Source organism: Anolis sagrei, chromosome 9 (assembly GCF_037176765.1).
Source record: "Anolis sagrei isolate rAnoSag1 chromosome 9, rAnoSag1.mat, whole genome shotgun sequence".
In the NCBI taxonomy this organism is placed as follows: Eukaryota; Metazoa; Chordata; class Lepidosauria; order Squamata; family Dactyloidae; genus Anolis; species Anolis sagrei.
This window is the reverse complement of record NC_090029.1, coordinates 25,384,700-25,408,020: the sequence shown is the minus strand read 5'-3', so window position 1 is coordinate 25,408,020 and position 23,321 is coordinate 25,384,700. Positions and strand designations below refer to the sequence as shown.

General features: G+C 43.6%; 1 protein-coding gene across 14 annotated transcripts in view; it reads right to left on the bottom strand.

Annotated features, from left to right (window-relative positions):
- MEGF11 (multiple EGF like domains 11) overlaps positions 1-23,321 on the bottom strand; it is a 495,422-nt gene that overhangs the window by 132,858 nt on the left and 339,243 nt on the right. For all 14 annotated transcript variants that reach the window (XM_060755350.2, XM_067471384.1, XM_060755353.2 and 11 more), the window contains exons 10-11: positions 16,388-16,600; positions 6,046-6,220 (exon numbers count right to left, since the gene is read on the bottom strand). In XM_060755350.2, coding sequence (XP_060611333.2) covers positions 6,046-6,220; positions 16,388-16,600 — 388 coding nt within the window. The remainder of the gene's footprint in view (positions 1-6,045; positions 6,221-16,387; positions 16,601-23,321) is intronic.

Sequence of the window (23,321 nt, the reverse complement as noted above, 5' to 3'; positions counted from 1 at the left end):
TAACCAGCATCCCCAGTGGCCATGCTGGTTGGGTATTCTGGAAGAGGACAAGTTTTGGTGGGACCTTTGCAGCTCCAGTCAATAGTTTACTCAATAGGATGGATATAAGTAACACTCAGATATTTGTGGAGAGCTTGGAGTCAGTGGAATGGCCCGCAAAACAGGTCAAAAAGAGAAGACTCCCTTCCCCAAATTCATGCCCATTGAGAAGTTACTTTTTCAGGCCACCATTCCCAGAATCCCGCAGCCATGCACTCAGCACTCTGGTACATTAACTGCCACATTACATAGTCTCAAAATACTTGTCGAAATTCTGCAAGCAAATGTTGTCACGCCTTTAACCTGTGAACTCACCCCAACTTTTTTTTTGAGCTTGGAAGAGTCTCTTTTGGGGGAATAACACCTCTAACAATCCCCAAGGCATGTTATCCAGGGTGTTCTGGGAATTGTAGTCCATGACATAATAAATTCCCAAGCTCTGGGAAAACAGAATAGACAAGTTGAGTGGGCATCCAAAGGGGTTTTGCAGCTTCGGTTCTGTAACGGCCTAAGTAAAATCCCTTTGGCTAAGTGAAAAGACAACGAAACGAGCTGCTCCTCCTTCTCTTGAAAAGGGGGAAAAATAAGAGAGTAACTGAATGCTAGCTCAGCATCTTGTTAATGATTCTCTCTCTGAGAAAGTTGCAATTAGTTGTGAGGCTTGGCAGGGAAAACACTCCAACGGCGGAGATGTTTCAAGGTCATATCTAATGACCCTCAGAGGGAACTGGCGATTCCCAAGAGTTTTTCGCAGGACTAAGCCGGGTACGGATGGCCGTGGCACTGTGTCATCTTTAATTGACACATCGGTCCTCCCCCTCTTTTGACATTTACTTCCCTTTCAGGCATAAGGTTAGAAACTAAACACAAACTCCAACCCACATGACCGGTTGGCCCCTTATCACCAAACCTTTCCACCTACATGTTCTGACTGTCATAAATGAGAGCAACAGCTTCAGTCTTTAGAACAGGAGGAATTCTGTATGGAAAGGCATCCATCTAAACAATGCAGAAAAACCCTTACAGCCAACCATCATCATCATCATCACCATCACCAACCATCTACCCCTCGGAAGGAAAGGCAATCCACTTATGGAAGAGTTATTATCATGGGGGAAAGGGGTCTCTGCTGAACCTTTCTCTCCAATCCTTGTGTGGTATGTGTGTGATATGTGTGTGGGCCCGTTCGTGGCACAGCAGGTTAAACTGCTGAGCTTCTGAACTTGCTGACCAAAAGATTGGCGGTTTGAATCTGGGCACCAAGGTGAGGTCCCGCTGTTAGGTGCAGCTTCTGCCAACCTAGCAGTTTGAAAACATGCAAATGTGAGTAGATCAATAGGTACCACTTCTGTGGGCTGGCCACATGACCTTGGAGGCGTCTATGAGCAACACTGGCTCTTTGGCTTAGAAATGGAGATGAGCTGGACACGACTGGACTCAATGTGAGGGGAAACCTTTACCTTTTATATGTGTGTGTGGCTGGAACTACATTTATCTGTTCTGACTCATATACAAATTCAACTTAAGAACAAACCTACTCTTGTCCGCCTTCTTGTTCTTAACTTGGGGATGGCCTGTATTTTGATTTATGGCAACTGCAAGAATGAGAAGGCTTCTCTCATGTCCCCGCATGAGGAGCTGGAGCTGATAGAGGGAGCTCATCTGCCTCTCCCTGGATTCGAACCTGCGACCTGTCGGTCTTCAGTCCTGTCGGCACAGGGGTTTAACCCACTGCGCCAATGGGGGCTCCTCTTGGAAACCATTTATCCATATCTTTGGTCATCCAGAGTATCTGCATACCTCTCCTCCAGCACCGAGGCAGCCTCTTAACAATCTTTTTTTGATGTTCAAGGTAACAAAATATGCACACTTAATAAAGTCCCTGAATTATTCCTATATATATTATTCATATAATACTATTAAGGCATAGAGTTCTTCAGATGACTTCATTCTCCAGGCAAAAGAGTGCTTTCATCCCCATTTCAGGGCAGGGAAGTGAAGTGAAAATGGAAGGACACATTCACAGCTCTAGAATTTGAACCCAGGTCTTCTGGGTCACTCCACGGGAAGTGTTCTTCTCACAATTAAGTAGATACATTTGCCAATTGAATTACAGGTGCCCCCTTTTTGCCCGGCAGGTTCTGCTCCTTCCCCTCTCCCAACAGCCAGGCGATGCTGTTTAAGAAGCACAATATTAAAAATAATTGGAATTTATTCCAAGGGGAAAGCAAATTCTGACCTCACTTCAACATAAACCTGAACTTTATCAGACAAGGGCGAAATTAAAGAGAGGGAGCATTTGAACTTTCTGATCTTTTGTGGATAAACTCGGCTCAGGAATGCCGAATGGAGCGGAGGCCGCAGGTGTTTTTCTTCTCCTTCCTAAATGTCCCCTAGACGTTCCCAACAAAGATATATTTGTGCATAGTTTATTGGCTAGGAAATGGAGAGGTTTGCACAGTGTTGCAGAAATCCACCTGCAATCAACCTCCAGGTGTTTTGGACTCTAACTCCCACAATTCCTAACAGCCTCAGGCTCAGGAAGGGGCCTGAGGCTGTTAGGAATTGTGGGAATTAGAGTCCAAAACACCTGGAAGGCTGAAGTTTGCCCAGGCCTGGTTTAGAATATGGCAGCTGAAACTGGTTCCACCCTATCGCCTCCTCTAGAGTAGAAACAGCAGGTAAGAAGAAGAGTCCTTAAAGCTTGCACCAGGAAGAGAAGCCTGGGTGAGAAGCCCTACCTCATAATGGTCCGATAGAAAACAGGTCTTTTGGGGACTGTGGCGCAGCTGGCTGGGAGTCAGCTGCATTAAGATCACTACTGACCGAAAGGTCATGAGTTCGAAGCCAGCCCGGGTTGGAGTGAGTGTCCGACCAATTTGTGTAGCTTGCTGTCGACCTTTGCAGCCTGAAAGACAGTTGTATCTGTCAAGTAGGAAATTTAGGTACTGCTTATGTGGGAAGGCTAATTTAACTAATTTACAATGCCATAAAAAAATCTCCAGCAAGCCTGCAAAGAATGAGGAAGTACTTCATCAGTGTCACAAATGGACAGTGAAGCAACAGCTCCCCTGGTGGCCAGAATACCCTCATGAAAAAGTAGGAATGTTAAATTGCCTCTGTGTCTGTCTATATATGTTGTGTGTCTATGACATTGAATGTTTGCTATGTATATATACATTGTAATCCGCCCTGAGTTCCCTGTGGGGTGAGAAGGGCAGAATATAAATATTGTAAGTAAATAAATAAATAAATTGGGGGTCCAGAGTGAAAACAGGTATCTGCCCTCCCAATTTTGGGAGGCTCCCAAAAAATGAATCAGAGCCCCCACTGAAAGCCGAGACACGAAATAGGTCAAGGTTTACCCCGAAAGCACCACCTTAGTGGGGATGAGGGGGTCTTAACAATGAAAATATTATTGAAGAGAAGGATGTATTTAAAAAAAGAAGGTGCAGACAAAAAATGTTACATGAAAATGAAGTGTGTATAAGTATGAGCACCAACGGAAACTAAGTGTAAGCAAGATATTGTAACAACAATAAAACTATTGTGAAATAAAAAGAGGAGGAGGAGGAAGAGAAGGTTAAAGGGAAGGAGGAGGAGGAGGAGGAGGAGGAGGAGGAGGAGGAGGAGGAAAAAGAAGTGGAGGAGTTGTTTTTGCCTGATCCCATTTTTGAGAGCCAGCGGATTCTGACAGCTCAATAACCCATTATGAAACAGCAACTCGAGCCCCAACGCTGCATATGCATGACAAACACACTTCCATCACAATAAATTAGCAATTCCCAGGCTTAACAACTCCTCCTGGACTAATTGCCAGAGATTATTGTATATTATGAGAGTGCAATGATACTAATGCCTAAATATGCTTCAGTGATTATGGTGCTATCTTCAATAACCAAGCTGTTTAAATGTCAGAGCGGAGAAGGCTCTTTAGCGGGAGATGAAATGTTATTTTCAAAATGGGCCAGAAGAAACTAATCAACCTTTGCGGGAATGTTGCTCTGAAACGATGTGTTGTTATTTTTGGTTACCAGCGGATAAACACACAGGCACACAAAGGGAGCATTGGTTACACCCCTTGTAGGCATTTAATGTTGTGAATCTGAGCATGGAGACAACCTGAAAATGATCTCCCGCATGAAAGTGAGCCTTTTGGGAGCCACACTCAGGATTGTGGGCTGTTGCTATTCACACCTCAACCGTGTTTGTGTGTAAATAGAGAAAGGGCTTGTGACATTTTTAACCTCAAAAGGATCTACATACATGAAAGGAGCCAAACTCTGTTCCAGAGCTTGGAAACTGTTTTTGGTGACCAGCATCCTCCCCAAGAAAGTTGTTCGGAAGCTTCCTGGAGACAATGATTTTTCTGAACCCTGTCTTAATATTAGCACACATCCTTTGCCCCCAGGTAAGCACCATACTGGATTCATGTGAATTAAATAGGAAGAAGGTTAGCTAAAGTATCAGCGTATAGCAGCCTACAGGTTGGTCCTCTACCTGTTGGCCCTTTTTGATGGTCAAGATGATCAGGTTGGTCCTCCACCTGTTGGCCCTTTTTGATGGTCAAGATGGAGACCTGTTGGCCCTTTTTGATGGTCAAGATGATCGGGTTGGTCCTCCACCTCTTGGCCCTTTTTGATGGTCAAGATGATCAGGTTTGTCCTCCATCTGTTGGCCCTTTTTGATGGTCAAGATGATCGGGTTGGTCCCCCACCTCTTGGCCCTTTTTGATGGTCAAGATGATCAGGTTTGTCCTCCACCTGTTGGCCCTTTTTGATGGTCAAGATGATCGGGTTGGTCCTCCACCTCTTAGCCCTTTTTGATGGTCAAGATGATCAGGTTGGTCCTCCACCTCTTGGCCCTTTTTGATGGTCAAGATGATCAGGTTGGTCCTCCACCTGTTGGCCCTTTTTGATGGTCAAGATGATTGGTTTGGTCCTCCACCTGTTGGCCCTTTTTGATGGTCAAGATGATCAGGTTGGTCCTCCATCTGTTGGCCCTTTTTGATGGTCAAGATGATCAGGTTGGTTCTCCACCTGTTGGCCCTTTTTGATGGCCAAGATTATCAGTTTGGTCCTCCACCTGTTGGCCCTTTTTGATGGTCAAGATGATCCTCCATATTTTAAATATGAGTCAAGATCCTGGATTTGGAGAAGAATCCTAACATTCTGCACCGCTTGAACCTTCACATCTCCATCTACTAGCTGGTGGAGACAAGGAGCACCAAAGAAGCATGTGGTCATATCGCCAAAACTGGATTCTCAATGAGTTATCTTCCAGGGTTGTGGAGGAAGACATCTTGTACACAAACTCATATTCCAGCTACACAAGACAGCTTGGATATGTGACATATTTTGGATTGCAAAGCCCAGACTCTTTCATATACACAGGCTGCACCGTCTGGAAGAATCTAAGACTCACCGTCCAAAAAACCCACTTTGCAAACATGTATCCTCCTGGCTGCATACTTCAAACTCATCAGCAAAGAAGAGGCCAGTGTCAAGGCTTATATGATTCCAGCCCAGCTTACTTGTCCGAACGTATCTCCCTCCATGTTCCACCTCGTAGTTTAAGATCCACCACGGAGGTCCTGCTCTCGGTCCCACTGGCCTCGCAAATGCTTCTGGTGGGGACGAGGGACAGTGCATTCTCGGTGGTGGTCCCCTACTTGTGGAATTTGCTCCCCAGCAAGATTAGATTGGCATCCTCCTTCCTTTCATTTAGGAAAAAACTGAAATCGTTGTTTTAGCACCAGACTTTTGGCTAGCAGGCACAATGGCACTTTGGACATTGAATCGGACCATATGATGATTGTTATGATAATGGAAATGGCTATGATTGTATAATTATTGTTTTAATCTATTGTGTTTTTATGGTTTTATATTGTTATTATCTTGTGATCTTGCAGCATCAAATTGTTGCTAATGTTAGCTGCTCTGTGTCTCCTCTCGGGGGTTGAGAAGGGCCGGGTAGAAATGTTGTAAATAAATAAATAAGGCTTACCACATATCCGGGTCCACAGGTGCATTTCCCCGTAATGCTGTCACAATCCGCTCCATTCTGGCAAGAGCAAAACTGCTGGCAGCTTTCACCAAAATATCCCAAAGGACAAGTGTCATTGCAGTAGAGCCCGGCCCAGCCGGCTTTGCAATTGCATTCTCCAGAAAGAGGATGGCAGCTGGGAAGAGAAACCAGGGACAGGTAATTATTACATGAGAAGCTTTGCCAGTGGGAAGGAAAGTCAAGGATACTTTGGGGTATTCGATTAATTAATAAACAAACAATACAACGAACAATTTGTAGGAAGAACAGTCAAGCACAATGCACACCAAGCACTGCCTCATACATCTGCCTCCCAAATCAAAACCCTTTAGTGCAAATGTCATTTTACCAAAGCCTCACATATATTTCTGGTATTTCCACAAAGAACTGAAAGCACATTTTGATGAGAAAAACATAGCTGTAATGATAATAATACATTATGTAACAACAGTTGAAATATTTTCTGTTCCTGGTTTGAAAGTGTTATCTCCTGTTTAATTGTGCAGTCCTCACTTTGAAAGGTAGTTGTTATACTCCGGAACCTTTGTTGTTGTGGCTGCCACAAACTAGGCTGAATTGGTTGAGACTCAATGAGATATTAGTTGAAAAACTAGAGCAAAATGTGCTATAGTAGGATGTCTTGGAAAAACAATGTTTTTGCAGTTCAATAAACTTCCCCCATGTTTTCAGGATAGAACCAATTAGGAAATGACAATAAGACCCCAGGAACAAATATTGTGTGACATAGTGTAAAAATAAAGGTAACAGTTTCTCCTTCATATTAAGCCTAGTTGTGTCCGACTCTGGGGATCGGTGCTCCATTTCTAAGCCGGAGAGCCAACATTGTCCTAGGTCATGTGGCCACCATGACTGCATGGAGTGCTGTTACCTTCCCGTCAGAGCGGTACTTATTGATCTACTCACATTTGCATATTTTCGAACTGTTATGTTGGCAGAAGCAGGGCCGAACAGTGGGAACTCCCCCTGCACTGTTTGGTCAGCAAGTTCAGCAACTCAGCAGTTTAACCCGCTGCATCACCAGGGGCTCCAGAATAATAATAATAATAATAATAATAATAATAATAATAATAATAATAATAATAATATCAAACTGCAAAGACTCTGGCACAAGCCAGTCAAGGTGGTCCCAGTGGTGATCGGCACACTGCCTAAAGCCCTTGGCCTGCACTTAAACACAATCGGCACTGATAAAATTACCATCTGCCAGCTGCAAAAGGCCACCTTACTGGGATCTGCACGCATTATTCGCCGATATATCAAACAGTCCTAGACACTTGGGAAGTGTCCGACGTGTGATTCAATACAACAGCCAGCAGAGTGCCTGCTGTGGACTTATTTTGTTGTGTTACAAATAATAATAATAATAATAATAATAATAATAATAATAACTCAGCTGCTATCAAGACCTCAAAATCAAACTGCAAAAGTTCTGGCATAAACCAGTACAAGTGGTCCCAGTGGTCATTGGCGCACTGGGTGCCGTGCCAAAAGATCTCAGTTGGCATTTGGAAGCAATAAACATTGACAAAATCACGATCTGTCAAACTGCAAAAGGCCACCTTACTTGGATCTGCACACATCATTCGAAAATACATCACACAGCCCTTGACGCTTGGGAAGTGTTCGACTTGTGATTTTGTGATACGAAATCCAGCATATAGATCTCATTTGCTGTGACATAGTGTGCTTTTGTGTCAATAATAATAATAATAATAATAATAATAATAATAATTTATAATAATTTATGTCTTGCCTCTCCCTTCAGTTTGGGGGGATAGGTAAAAATAAAGATTTTCCCCTGACATTGAGTCTCGTGTCCAACTCTGTGGGGTGGTGCTCATCTCCATTTCTAAGCCATGTGGCTGGCATTACTGCATGGAGCTCCGTTACATTCCTGCAGAAGCAGTACCTTCTGATCTACTCACATTTGCATGTTTTCAAACTGCTAGGTTGGCAGAAGCTGGGCCTAACAGCAGGAGCTCACCCTGCTCCCTGGATTTGAACTGCCAACCTTTTGGTCAGCAAGTTCAACAGCTCAGCGGTTTAGCTCACTGTGCCAGAAGGGAGCTGAGGCAGGATATAACATCATTAAAACAAGTCATACAACAAGATAAACAGAGTTAAAATATAAGTTAAAATCGACTGATAAAATGCAGATTAACATTCACAACTTAAAATTGACCAGGTAGGTCAATCTGGTAGTTTTGGTCTTGCTATTAATTAATAAAGGCCCCCAATCACAATAAATTATTTGAAGTGTGCATTTGTTAATCATGTTCCTAATATACTTATCTCCTCCTGTCAGCACATCTCCTGGGATCAAAGTCCACTTCATCTAAGTGGCTCTCTGTTTTATGGTCCAAAAGCGCCCCTTCCCTCTAATTAACTGTATTTCCATTTATAGTTCTCAAGATGTTGTCACATGATTTCCTGCTGATTTTTGATAACGCTGGCTTTAATTTGCAACAACAATATTTTTTTAATGGGATGCAAGTCCTGGAATTTCAGAACTTCCTTGCTGAAGCCAGAGATGCTGGCAAAATTAACGTGGCACTCAAATTCCTTGCTTGGAAACGGCAGCATTCGCATGAAGCCAGACTGCCTTGTCTCAGCAAAATCTGGCACTGGATGAGAAAGATACTTCATCTCAAAATGTATAGCCATTTTTACATATATGCTGGCAGAAAATAATTGTGTCCCTTTTGAAAGTGATGGATGATGGGGGAAGAGATGTAAATAAAAGAGAATGGGAAAGAAGCGTATTTTTGCAAATACCGTTGCATATAAATGGCTCTGTTTTAGCTCATCTTGTTGAAAAAGATGTATCATTTTGCATATTATCTCCTTCCAAAAATCTGGTAGTGTGAAAAAGAAAAGAAAGAACACTCTGTGAATGATGGGAGAGATAAAAACCAGGGTCTCTCTCAGACTACAGTTATAGCCCTTTGTTTCCACTTTAACTGCCATGGCTTTATACCATGTAATATGGGTTTGTTTGTTGTTTTTTTTTTTGTGAGGTACAGAAAACTATCCCCCACATCTACACAGGACACGCTGTAGAAATTTGTTTGAATACACAAAACCACAAATTGAACAAACAACTTCCAGCAGAAGCATACCATATGTTGGAAGACTTAGACAAAGCCTAGGAAATAATTTGCTAGGTTCTCCAACTGACTGTATGGGGACTTTGGGCAGAAGCATGCCATTTGGACAACTGAGAAAATGCCTAGAGAGGATATCTTTTGTCATACAGGGGGAAATGGAGCTGGCTACGAGTCCCACAGTTTGAGGGGGTACACCGTACTTTCAGTTCTCCACCAGAAGTGCATCAGAAAATTCCATGTCCCTCACCAAACTACAGCTCCCCAAGACTCCACAGAATTTAGCCAGGGCAGCTAAGCAGAGGTGCTATAAGGGTGACATGTGAAAGTGATGTGGCTGAAATCCATACAGGACAGTAATGTTTGTTACTGTCATGATGTGCCTCGTTCATGTTCAAACCATCAAGATCCAAGTGCACAGAGAGTTCTTGAACCAAAGTCTACATTTCCAATCCTAGTGCTAGTAAGTCAGTGTCCATGTTCCGAGATCAAACAAACAGTTTGAACAGGAGGTCACAGTATAACTAATTGTAAGACAGAATCCAAAGTACCAAAATCCAGTTCTGGTAGGGGGTTCACACAACAAGTTCACGATAACACCATGTAGCAAGACATTGCTTCCAGCAACAAGACTGCAAGCTCAAGAGTCTTTTATGCTAAGGCTGAAAGTGCTGTTTGTTGATAGCCTGTTTCTCAGCTAACTTGGCAAATCTACGTAATTGAACTTGCTCTCTGTGAAGCTGCACATGAGAAGGAACAGGGTTTTTTTTTTTTTGTCGTGTTAGGAGCAATTTGAGAAACTACAAGTCGCTTCTGGTGTGAAAGAATTGGTTGTCTGCAAGGACGTTGCCCAGAAGACGCCTGGATGTTTTGATGTTTTACCATCCTTGTGGGAGGCTTCTCTCATGTCCCTGCATGGAGAGCTGGAGCTGATAGAGGGAGCTCATCCGCGCTCTCACCGGATTCGAACCTGTGACCTGTCGGTCTTCAGTCCTGCCGGCACAGGGGTTTAACCCACTGCGCCACTGGGGGCTCCTTAAGCAGTTAACTTGTTGGCAGTCTGCCCTGGAGTGCTAGCTTCTACTTATTCTTCCTGTTGGGACCCGTGGCAACTGCAAAGGGTACTCCTTACGCAGCTGCTACACTCTTCTCTGCAGGCTGCTGTCTGTAGCTCCAACCACTTATTCTTGCTATCAGAGCTGACCAAGAGAGTTACACCACCACTTTATATCCAGGGTGCAGAATGTATGGTTCTCCAAATGTTTCAGGATCAAGCACCCAGGACAGAGTATGGAGAGGGTTGCATAAAGACGCAGTTGAAACAACATCCAGAGAGTTGAGTGATCCCCAGTCACTTCTAGTACTCCTCTACAGTAAATTTCAAGGAATCTGGTATGGTACCAAAATTTACAATTGCTGGGAATGGACTGGATGAGGGTAAACAAAGTGAAGCTTAATCTGGAGAAGACCTGGTTAGTGGAAAAGCAGGTTAGGAGATAACACTATGTAACACGAGTTTTGTTCCTGGATTATAAATGTCACTTCCTAATTGGTTCTATCATAAAAACATGAGAAATGGTTATTAAACTGCAAAAACCTCATGCAGCACATTTTTCAACTAACATCTTTGGGGATGCAGCACATTTTGCTATAGCTTTTCAATGAAGATCTCATAGAGTCTCAACCAATTGCAACCCTAGTTTGTGGCAGTCACAAAAACGAAGATCCTGAGTATAATGACTACTTTCAAAGTAAGGATCACACATTTAAACAAGAAATAATACTTTCAAACCAGGAACAGATTATTCTTTTCAAATTTTGTTGCCTAGTATAATGGGCAAAAGTGTGGAGAGAGTGGGTTGTTGTAGGTTTTTTCGGGCTGTACGGCCTTGGTCTAGAGGCATTCTCTTCTGACGTTTCACCTGCATCTATGGCAAGCATCCTCAGAGGTAGTGAGGTCTGTTGGAACTAGGAAAAAAGAGTTTATATTTCTGTGGAATGACCAGGGTGCGACAAAGGACTCTTGTCTGCTGGAGCTAGGTGTGAATGTTTCAACTGACCACCTTGATTAGCATATAATGGCCTGACAGTGCCTAGAGCAAATTTTTGTTGAGAGGTGATTAGATATCCCAGATTGTTTCCTCTCTGTTGTTTTGCTGTTGCAATTTTAGAGTTGTAATCACAACAACCCAGTGATTCTGGCCACGAAAGCCTTCGACAATACATGTGGAGAGAGTGCTCTTCCACTTGTTGACTCAAGATGGTTTCCATGAATACCTCATCCCCTTCCAACCCAGAAGGGAAGCAGTGTCCATTACATTGGTTTAAATTATTCATGTTCAGATAGATTTAGGTTTAATTCTATTTTAACGTTTATAGCCTGTATGATTTAAATTGTATATTGTATTGCTTTTATCACTCTGAACTGTTTTGAGTCTCTTTAAGGGTAAAAAAAACCAAGTGGTATATAAGTTTCATAATAATCATTTTTATCAGGAAACAAAAAAAGCAGCAAAGGCACAGGTAAAACAATACAAGTAATAAATATCTAGCTACCCCCCTGAGAAGGTGATATTACTTTCCCCTCTCTGTAAAATGACCATTGATGGGTCATACTAAAATTCATATTTCTGACCTCCCAAAACTGTTCTCTATTTATATATGAAGTTGACTTAAGTATGATACTTGACACTTGTGGCTTTCCCCCCTTTCTTTGCTTTTTCTCTTCCTTTCTTCCCAGTTTGTTTTCCTGCCAACGGAAGAGAGGAACACCTGATGTTGTGACTAAAAACTACCAAAGTTTTGTTGCTGTCATTTGCTTCTTGGGAGGATTTGAGTAACTAATTAAAACAATTCATCAGCTTAATAAAAACATGTGCGCCACGTTTCCGCTTGATAAAGTACTCCTGGAAATTACACACTGTTTGGTTCACACTTCTGAACATTTAGATGAAAAGTCATAAAATGCTGCTGCTGCTTCTCTCCGCATTAATCTTCATATAACGGGAAGAGAAAACCACACCCCGAAGGAGAAGAGTTGTCTCTTTGGTTTTGCAGCTGTCACAGTGTGCACCAGTTTAGCTTTCCAGCCAACTTTGCACAGGAGTGAAAGGAACTAGGGCCAAGGTAGTGAAGGGTGTGCAAAACTTCATTTGTAATTTGTTTTTTGTTTGTGATTCATTTGATTAGTACATACAAAGTGACATTTAGAAACACAAGGAGTGCCTATGCAAAAAACTTAAGATTCGAAACACTGGCTTATAATATATGGATGAGTTATTTAAGTCTCGTAAATAGCCCCACTTCTCCCCCAAGAGGGCTGGGTTTGGTTCCTCCAAAGGACCCCGAGGAGGGTGGTGAGGCCGGAGTGGAGGGAGAAGCCCTGCTCTTTCCCCTTTTGTGGGAGGGAGGAATGCCTGGTTGGATAGCCAGGAATAGCCCCTCCATTCTGCCTTGGTTAGACCAACCTGGAATATTGTGTCCAATTCTGGGCACCACAACTGAAGAGAGATATTGACAAGCTGAATGTGTCCAGAGGAGGGCAACTAAAATGATCAAGGGTCTAGAGAACAAGCCCTATGAGGAGTGGCTTAAAGATCTGGGCATGTTTTGCCTGAAGAAGAGAAGCCTGAGAGAAGACATGATAGCCATGCATAAATATGTGAGAGGAAGTCATAGGGAGGAAGGAGCGAACTTGTTTTCTGCTGCCCTGGAGACTAGGACGCAATGGAGCAATGGCTTCAAACTACAAGAAAGGAGAGTATATCTGAACATTAGGAAGAACTTCCTGACTGTGAGAGCTGTTCAGCAGTGGAACTCTCTGCCCCGGAGTGTGGTAGAGGGTCCTTCTTTAGAAGCTTTTAAACAGAGGCTGGATGGCCATCTGTCTGAGGTGCTTTGAATGCAACTTTCCTCTGGACTATATGGGCCATGAGGGCCCTTCCAACTCTATGATTCTATGATTGGAGGAAAGCTCCTCAGCATGGAAGATGGAGCGACACCACCTCTTGTGGCCAGAGTTGAGCATAGCCTCCGAGATGCTGAAGACAAGATGGGAAGAACTGCCAATAATAATAATAATAATAATAATAATAATAATAACTTTATTGATACCCCGCCACCATCTCCCCGATGGGGACTCGGAGCGGCTTACATGGGGCCAAGCTCGAACAACATATTACATCAAAATAAAACCAAACCATGAACAACGAGCAACATCATCAAAAGGAAAAAAAATATGAATACAATAACAAAATAACCGCAATGAGTCGCCGTTTTAGGCTGAGATATTAGCGGTATACAAGTGTACTAAATAAATAAATAAATAAAACATTGCAATAAACAAATAACACAGTTGCAGTAATAGTGGGCGGGCCACATGTACAGGATAAAAAGTTAAAAACTCTAATGAGATGAAAATAGGAGCAAGTTATTTGCAGGGAGCTCATAAAGACACACTGGGTTGTGAAACTAAACTTCCCATTGGGGGGGGGGGGGGGGCGTGTACTCCAGTGGCAGAAATGTTGAGGGGAGCAATAGTGTCATGTTTGTGTTTACCTCTGTTTGTGTTGCCTGTCCTTGTTAATTGTATAATCAGCATTGAATGTTTGCCGTATGTGTGTTCTGTAAGCTGCTCTGAGTCCCTTTCGGGGTGAGAAGAGCAGGGTATAAATACTGTAAATAAAAATAGAAGGGCTAGTCGGAACAAAAACTTGAGAAAGAAAAGTTTGAAAAAAAGGAAAATGTGTGTAAATTCTATTAAATTTTAAAAAGTTACTTGCAAAAAATGAAAGAGAGAGAGAGAGAGAGACCCATTCCAAAGTCAAGATGGTTTCCAAGCTCTTTGTTCAGTCGAGATCCCTGGAAACTATTTTCACAAATGCTGGGAAGAAGAGTTTTTCACGAGCGATGCTTCTGCAGGAACATGGGCTTTTCTTAAACCTAATACTAATCATATCCAGGGTGTCTTCGGAAGAAGCCAGTTGTCTCTTGGGTGAGTTGCCCCTTGTCTCACAACTCTGATAGTTGTCTGAAGAGTTCTGGAGACTTCCTTGGGAAGTCAAAAGCGGAAACAACGGAGAGACGAACTAAAAAGAACCTCGACGGATCTACGCCTCTCACTATCTGTTTTGTTCCTCGGTGACCGAGATAAGGCTGAGCGGAATGACAGATGTTATCAACTGAGAGACTAGACTCATTTATTAAGAGGAGGAGATACCATCAGGAGACAAGAAGGCTTCAAGGCAAGGCAGTGGAATATAGATAGACAGGAAGGTAGACAAAAATATACTAGCATTGAATAACATCCTGGCTGGATCAGACAAACACACTGCAAGAATCCCACCAGGAGAAAGGTATTTAATACCATTGAAACCAGAGTCTCTGGTAGCAAAGGGATTCTGGGAGTTTCTATCCAAAAAACAAGTTAAACACCAAGCTCAATTTCCAACATATTGCAAATGCAAGAATCGAATGCTGCAGCTCCCAAGCTTAAATCAAGGCCATCTCCAAAATGAACTACAATGCATATATTCAAATACAGCCATTCCAAAATCCCCCCAAATCCAAGATACTTCTGACCCTAAGTATTTCAGGCAACAGCAGGAGAGTCAGGGTCTCACACTCCTTATTTTAGATTTTAGGAATGACTTAATGGCACATTTGCTGAGGCATAAATTATGCTCACCTTATGGAGAAAGTCAATCCCACCGTCAACCTGCACATTTGTCCATGAGAGGAAGGTGGTAGAAATTAGGAACATGGGGCACCCTCATCCCCCTATTCTCTAAAATATTCAGTAGCTTATACCACTACATCTTCCTGTTTGTCTCTCTGCTGAAAACTGTCAATTTGAAATGTAGTAAGTGGAAAGCCAGAGAACGGGCTGACGAATGAGGATTGTCTTGGTTTATACTGGGACAAGGGAGCTTGAGACTACTCTCAAGTATTGCAGAAATTGAAAGGACACCCAAAAAGGAAGGAAAGAGATAGGAGGATTGCTTCAATGTCAGAAATGTAGGAAATGCTGGAATAAGGCAGGAAATGCTTATTGTGCTGAGCTAAGGAAGGAGGGAGGGAAAGAGGAAAGGAAGGAAGGAAGGAAGGAAGGAAGGAAGGAAGGAAGGAAGGGAAGGAGTGGGGGAAGGAAGGAAATAGGAAGGGTGGGAGAGAGAGGAAGGGAGAAGGGGGAGTGGGAGGGAAGGAAGGAGGGAAGGAAGGAGGGAAGGAAGGAAGGAAGGAAGGAAGGAAGGAAGGAAGGGAGGAAGGAAGGAAGGAAAGAAAGAAAGAAAAAGAAGGAGGGAAAGAGGGAGGAAGGAAGGGAGTGAGGAAGGGAGAAAGGTGGGAGGGGAGAGAGAAGTAAGGACGGAATGCAGGAAGGAGGGAGGGAGAGAACGGAGGAAGGAAACAAAGAAAGGGAGGGAAGGAGTGAAGGAAGGAAGGGAGGGACGGAGGGGAAAGGGAAGGAAGGGAAAATGGAAGTAAGGAAGGCAGGCAGGCAGGAAGGAAAGATAGTTGGATGGATGGATGGAAGCAAGAAAGGAAGAAGGGAGGGAGGGATGGAAGGAAAGAGAGAAGGAAAGAAGGAAGGAAAGAAGGAAGGAAGGAAGGAAAGATGGATGGATGGATGGAAGGAAGGAAGGGATGGAAGGAAGGAAAGGAAGAAAAGAAAGAAAGAATGGGGGAAGAAATAAAAGAAAGAAAGAAAGAAAGAAAGAAAGAAGAATGGTTGGATGGAAGGAAGGAAGGAAGGAAGGGGGGAGGGGAGGGGAGGGAGGGATGGAAGGAAAGAGGGAAGGAAAGAAGGAAGGAAATAAAGATGGATGGAAGGAAGGAGGGAGGGCTCCAATCATGGATAGCATATGCCCCCTACAAACTACCTTATTAGTATGGTCTTCAGGGGAAATAGTTTTTCAATCCTGCTGGAAATCCTTGCCCTCCCAAAGCTCTGGATGGCAATATGATCATGTGGGTGTCCATCTCATTTGCTCAACCCAGTTGCATCCCTTCCTTTGAGCCCATCTAACAAACCTTCCATCAGGTTCCGTTCCATAGGAGAGGTTGCCTTGCTGGGCTTTGCTCAGAGAAAGCCACTCTCACTCGCCTCTTTCCCTGCACTGCCTAAAGCAACATATGTATGTCTTGCTCCCACAGCTAATAGCGAAACATGATGTGCATACCTGGCTGTGTTTGGAGTGTGGCAAGGGCACCTTTTGTTGCATTTGAGCCCGTAGTATCCCTCCGGACACATCCGCTCCTGGCAATGGATTCCGGTGAAGCCTGGGTCGCACAGGCAGGCCCCGTTGATGTGGTAGCACTTGGCCCTGTTCTCGCAGTCACACTTCTGAAGGCACTGGAAGCCAAATGTTCCCACAGGACACTCCTCTTGACACCTGAAAGAAGTATTGGGAGCCATTAGGAACAGTGTGGTGGATGGTCATCTGTCAGGAGGGCTTTGAATGCAAATTTCCTGCTTCTTGGCAGGGGGTTGGCCTGGATGGCCCAAGAGATCTCTTCCAACTCAATGATTCTATGATCAGGTGATGGAGCGTGTGTAAGAGACCATCAAGATATACACATAAGAGGAGGCCTGCAACACAGCAGTACAGGAAATGTGTTGCATGCAAATAACCCAAATTCAGACTCTGCCATCTCCAAGAAGAACTTGCATTCTGACACCTCAGAGAAATGTTTGCTGTCAGGGTTGACTACACTGACTTTGTTGGATGCAAGGACGGACTGGCTTGCTCTAATGTCCCTAGCTCAGAGGAAGAGTCCAGCTGCTACAGGCCAAAAGCCTATCTAGTCTAGACTCGTTTCCACACCATCGTTCCTTCAATGACCAATAAAATGGCCCATATTCATGACGACAACTGATAACTTGCGGAGTGATTTTGTTGCTCTTACAATGTTCACCGTGTCAGTTTCCAATGGTGCATAAGATTGCCCTGTAATCGTAGCAATCCAGTATGTGAGCATTTTCGTGTGCGTTTTCATGCACAATGCATCTTTTAAATGACAGATTTTGAAGAAAGCCGTCGCTAGCAACCTGGAAAGGGAAACCGGGGCTTTCCATGTTGCAACCGTTTGTTTGCAAGTCCCGCTTATGTTGCTATTGAATCCATAGTTTTGATAAAGTAGTCTGCATTCACACATTAGGGTGGCCACGAGAAAGAAATCCATCATGACTCCCTCTGCAAGAAAACCACTTGACAGATTTGTGCTTAAACCTCCTCTGATTTCCGAAAGAGGCCGAGCGTCCTGCAAGAAGCTCATGCCTTTGTCAGTACGATCTGCCACAAAAGACCCCTCTGCCGCCTTGCAAATAAACCTCTTATCGGGAGGGCAGCAGGGACCGGGAATTGCCCAATCAGCATTGGTTTAATCCCAGCGTTGATTAAGATGTTTACTGCAACCACCCGAGGAGAGTGATCGGCACCTTTTTGTGTGTGTCATTTTGCCGACAACGCAGGAGAGAGTTAAAATATGATGATGAGGAGAAAGGATTGAAACAGGCATCGTTGGCACTAAGAACCGAGGGGCGGAGAGGTGGGGGAGGGGGGAAACAGTAATGAAATTGTCTGATGTGAAATGGAAAGTGCTTGTGCCGTTGTGGGTTCAATCTATCTCATTTTTCCAGGGGGGAAAAAGAACTGTAATAAACTTCAACATTGACCATTGCTCTATATACATCTATTGGGAAATGATTCCAAAACCTTTGCAATTATTTCTATTACATACAAATGGCCTTAATGTTAAGAGTCCAGCAGGGTTGCTCCCTTGGGCATCTACCAGAAAGCAGGTACAGTAGGGTTGCACCCCAGGCCTGGAGCCACCTATGACCACAGCATCACACAAGAGTCCAACGTATATCTATATAAATAAAAATGTAATGTTCATTTGTGGGATTAACATAACTCAGAAACCACTGAACGAATTGACACCAAATTTGGACAGCATACACGTAACAACCCAATGTATGTCCTTCACCCATACTGCTGGGATTTATAGTTCACCTACAATCAAATAGCATGATAGAATTGAACCAACATACAGGACTCCCATGGCCAACAGAAAACACTAGAAGGGTTTGGGGTTTTGTTTTGTTTTTTGTTGTGTCAGGAGCAAGTTGCTTCTGGTGTGAGAGAATCGGCTGTCTGCAAGGACGTTGCCCAGGGGATGCCTGGATGATTTGATGTTTTTATCATTCTTGTGGGAGGCTTCTCTCATGTCCCCGCATGAGGAGCTGGAGCTGATAGAGGGAGCTCATCCACCTCTTCCCGGATTCGAACCTGCAACCTGTTGGTCTTCAGTCCTGCTGGCACAGGGGTTTAACCCACTGCGCCACCAGGGGCTTGGTGAGCACTGACCTTGAGTTTGGGAGTTGTAGTTCATATTTGGACATATGGAAAATATTTATGCTTTTCTTATTGAGGGCACTGTGCTGTGCCGGTTGTTAGCTGCCGTGAGTCCCTCTGCGGAGGTGAGATAGGACAGGATATACTTGCCCTAAATAAATAAATAAATGAATAATAACTTACAAATTGTCACTCAGCCTAAGTCGTAAGTCACTTTTGACTTACAAACAGTCCAAAAGAGGCCCCCTTGCCCCCTAAACCAGTTCTAACAGCAAGGCAGAGAGAAACAAAACCTGGACTAGATTCCTAGCCAGAGCAAATCTGGCTCTTTCTACAAGGCAAAAGCTCCAACTCCATGTGATTGTTTCCCCTGAACATTCTGGGAGGAGTCCACCCTAGTGAAGCAGCGTCTTAGTCTAAACAGGGAGTACAGGGCTTCCAGAAGACTGGAGCAGGCATTGTACCTCATAGTTCAGTGCCTCAGCCTGCATGCTTTTGCCTGCGTGCTCTTCTCCACTTTGGGAGACTGCTCTCCACTGAAGAAGTTTGGGTTAGTTTACTGTGTGCTTTTTATTCCTGGTACTGTACGTTTCACTTCAAGAAGACAGAGAGAGAGAGCAAGAGAGGGAGGGAAGGAGACTGGAATTACAGTGTGAAGAAAATGCTGTTTTGCCTTGCTGTTACACAGGCCAACACACATTTTGTTGCCTCAAATGTGCTTCCTTGCCACAGTGGCTGATTGGAACCAAGCACTGACTATTTCTGAACATTTTATTTGCTGTTTATAAAGTACATTTTCTTATTTCAAAACAAAAAAAAAGTGTTTTTTGGGTGCCGGAATGGATTAAAAGCATTTCATTGCATTTCTTTTCTCTTTTTTTTTTGCATTTTATTTTTGCATTTCAGTGCATTTTAATGGGAAAATTTGCTTTGAGACAAGACTCTTTTGACTTAAGAACACAGTCATGGAACGAATTACATTCTTAAGTCAAGGTATCACTGTACATCCAAAAACACTTCTGCCCCAGAGAGCTACTTTACTAAGGCAAGGATTTGTGCCTTTCTATAACACCGGTGGGATTTTATATTTTTTAATGCATTAACCCACATATCTGGAATGAAAAGTGGAATTGAATCAGAAGCCAGCATTCTTGCTTCTGCCCCCCAAAAAACATGCAAATTGGCTCTTAAACTGTGTCTGGGATTGGCTCAATTTCCTTGATTGTATTGCATAAGCGTCCTTGACCCAAAACATGGCAAAGCTTGTAGATCATTTACAATGGCCGCCAATGAATTGTTTGTTTTGGTGCAATTCAGCCAAGTGTTGTTCATTGCAAATGACCATGTGCACCTCCAAGATGCATTGAGGCAACAGGCTTTGCTTCCTTTTGTGTAACCTTGAAAGTATGCAACAGCATAGTTGCACGGAAGGAAAGCCAATGGCCGTCTCCTTTCACTGCCTCTCCGCTGATGGCAAATCCCTGGCATTCCTCCTTCTTTCTGAAGAGTTGGCAACTCCTCCGAACACACTGAAATGGAAACAGGTTTACTTTCTGAGCCCAGTGAGTGGAAATAGTACAATACTCTGCAAGATGAATCGGCAGCCAATAGCCCACTATATCACCTCATATTTATGGGAGATAAAGGCATGATATAGCAGAGCAAAAAGAGCACCGAGAAATGAAATGTCAATGACCTCATCCATTTACATAATTAGCCGCCTTCTCCGTCTTACTGCCCTCCCACAGTTGGCAGGTTACAACTTATTTATGGGGACAGCAACCCCCCCCCCCCTTGCAAATGAATGTGATGCAATGCAAAACCAATACTGGATGGCAAGGATCCCTGCCATTGGAATAACCAACAAAGTGGACATCTTTCACCTTGTTGACAAGCTGCAATGTGTCAAGAGAAGGACTAAAATGATCAAGGGTCTGGAGAACAAGCCCTTTGAGGAGTGGCTTAAAGAGCTGGCCATGTTTAACCTTCAAAAGAGAAGACTGAGGGGAGACATGATGGCAATGTATAAATATGTGAAGGAAAGTCGTAGGGAGCGTCATACAGGGAGCATATCACCCCCCTGCTATGTCAGCTCCACTGGCTGCCGGTCCAGTTCCGATCACAATTCAAAGGTCCATTGAGTGCAGAAGCTTCATCACATGCTGGAGATCATGCAGAACTGTGTGGAGCTCCTCAAACTTGAGCAGGGTGTAATGAAATGCAAAACCAAATTGAGTATTGGTTTTGCATTGCATCACATTCATTTGCGGGGGGGGGGGGGGGTTTGCTATCCCCATAAATAAGTTGTAACCTGCCAAGTGTGGGAGGGCGGTAAGACGGAGAAGGCGACTAATTATGTGAATGGATGAGGTCATTGACGTTTCATTTCTCAGTGCTCTTTTTGCTCTGCCCTATAACATTCTGGCCCAGCGTACCTGTCCAAACATCTCCCTCTACGTCCCACCTCAGAGTTTAAGATCGTCTGGGGAAGCCCTGCTCTCGGTCTCGCCTCTGTAGCACACACGCTTGGCAGGTTACAACTTATTTATGGGGACGAGGGGCAGGGCCTTCTCGATGGTGGCCCCTCACCTGTGGAATTCGCTCCCCATCAAAATTAGGTTATCCACATCCTTTCTTTCAGACAGAAGTTAAAAACATGGTTGTGGGACCAGGCCTTCGGGTAATACGCTGACAATGACAATGGGAATGATGACAATTAGCTATGGAAATGGACTATGAACAAGCTTCTGATAGAGTCTCTGGTCGCAGAATTCGGCTTAGATTAGGCCACCAGACTGTAATGTTTTAAAGAGTCTTTAAATGTTTTATTTATATGTAATTATTGTGTTTTATTATGTGTATATAGGAGCATCAAATCATTGCCAGCTTTAAGCCGCCCTGAGTCCCCCCTCGGGGGTTGAGAAGAGCGGGGTATAAATATTTGAAATAAATAATTAATTAAAAAATAGGGAGGAGGAAAGCTTGTTTTCTGCTGCCCTGGAGACTAGGACACAATGGAACAATAGCTTCAAACTACAGGAAAGGAGATTCCACCTGAACATTAGGAAGAACTTCCTGACTGTGAGAGAGAGCTGTTCAGCAGTGGAACTCTCTGCCCTGGAGTGTGATGGAGGTTCCTTCTTTGGAGGCTTTTAAGCAGAGGCTGGATGACCACCTGTTGGGGGTGCTTTGACTGTGAATTTCCTGCTTCTTGGTGGAATGGGGATTGGATTGGATGGCCCAACATGTCTCTTCCAGCTCTAGGATTCTTGGATTCTAGAATTCTAACCTGCAAAAGAAGCTCCCTTGCTTTGCAAGGGATCCGTCTAATGGGGCCCGCAACACCATTAACAGCCCAGATGCATTGCTCAATTAAATCACACAACGGAGGGGCTGTGCTCGCATCATGTTTCTTGTCCAATTTTACATTGCTTCCTCCTTATCGGAGAGCCACATTATAACCACCGCCATTGGGCTTTTTAAACAAGCGCACAATTATTTGGGGCTGGGTTAATGCGCACGTCAGATTCAGAATTAATGCCCACAGTTTTGCAAAATATTACACAGTACAATGTCCTGCTTAACGCGTAACAATATTTTGTTCCCTCTGCAGACCTCGCAAGAATGGATGCATTATGTCGTCTACTTATTCTCTTGACAGCAATATATTTCAGTGCATTGAAATAGCATCCAAAGAATCAAAATCTTGGGCGATCGCATGTTTTCATAAATACCATTACGAGGTACTTGCGGGTAACAAAACAGCAGGGAAAATAAGCTTGCTCATTATATTTGTGGGCAAATGGATGGAATTGTACTCACTGTATACAGATCCTAATCGCACGGTTCAGCAAGGCAGTGGGATGGAAAAACACAGCGCAAATATATATTTCTTTGACAGCTGAAAGACGGGGAGCTTGTTTCCTTGGCTCATATTCACAGCAAAGCCGGTGCTTCCATTTGAAGGGGTTTACAATGCAAACATTTCCCAATGAATACTTAGATCATATAATTTCAGTGCAGTACAGAAGTTATCTGGTGATATCAACTCGCCGTTTGTCAAGCTATTAAAAATGCACAGCCGTATCCCACTAACCAGAAAGAGAACAAAAAAAAAATGTAGTAATTCAACTCCCACGGGTTTTTTTTTTTTTTGGTGCCTAAGCTATTTCTATCAAATATTTATCTAAAAATACATGTTTTATTATCTCTTTTACGGGACTGCCTGCTGCAGGCTAACACAGATTACCCTTCTCCGAGTATTAAAAACGGGTTCCAGGAGGGACTGTTATAACAGCCCACCCATTAACAGGAACATTGCCTTGATTTATTTAAAGGTCACCAGGAATGCGGAAAAGGGTTTTATTTCGGCCCTTCCATCCCAGGGAGCCAAAGAGACAAAAATGAAATGGGCTGGTTGGTCCCATTCAAATTAAATGGAAACAGCCCCAGGAAATGAAAAAAAGAAAGGGATTTCTTTATTCTATTTTTATTATTATTTTGTCCTTTAGTGAACCAGCAATCCATCATCAGCCCCAGCAGTGGAAACACGGAGGTGCCAATGGGCCTGGCCTTTGGACACAATTTGGAGATCCAAGCCGGTATTTATGTTTCTCTCCGCTTCCAGGATGCTCTCCGTTTACAAATTAGTAAGTATGCAAGTATGTAATGTTGTGTGGTCATACTTTTAATGCAAGCCTCTTTGAGATAACGTGGGGTATGAATAAACAACAACACTTACTTACTTAGGCAATCC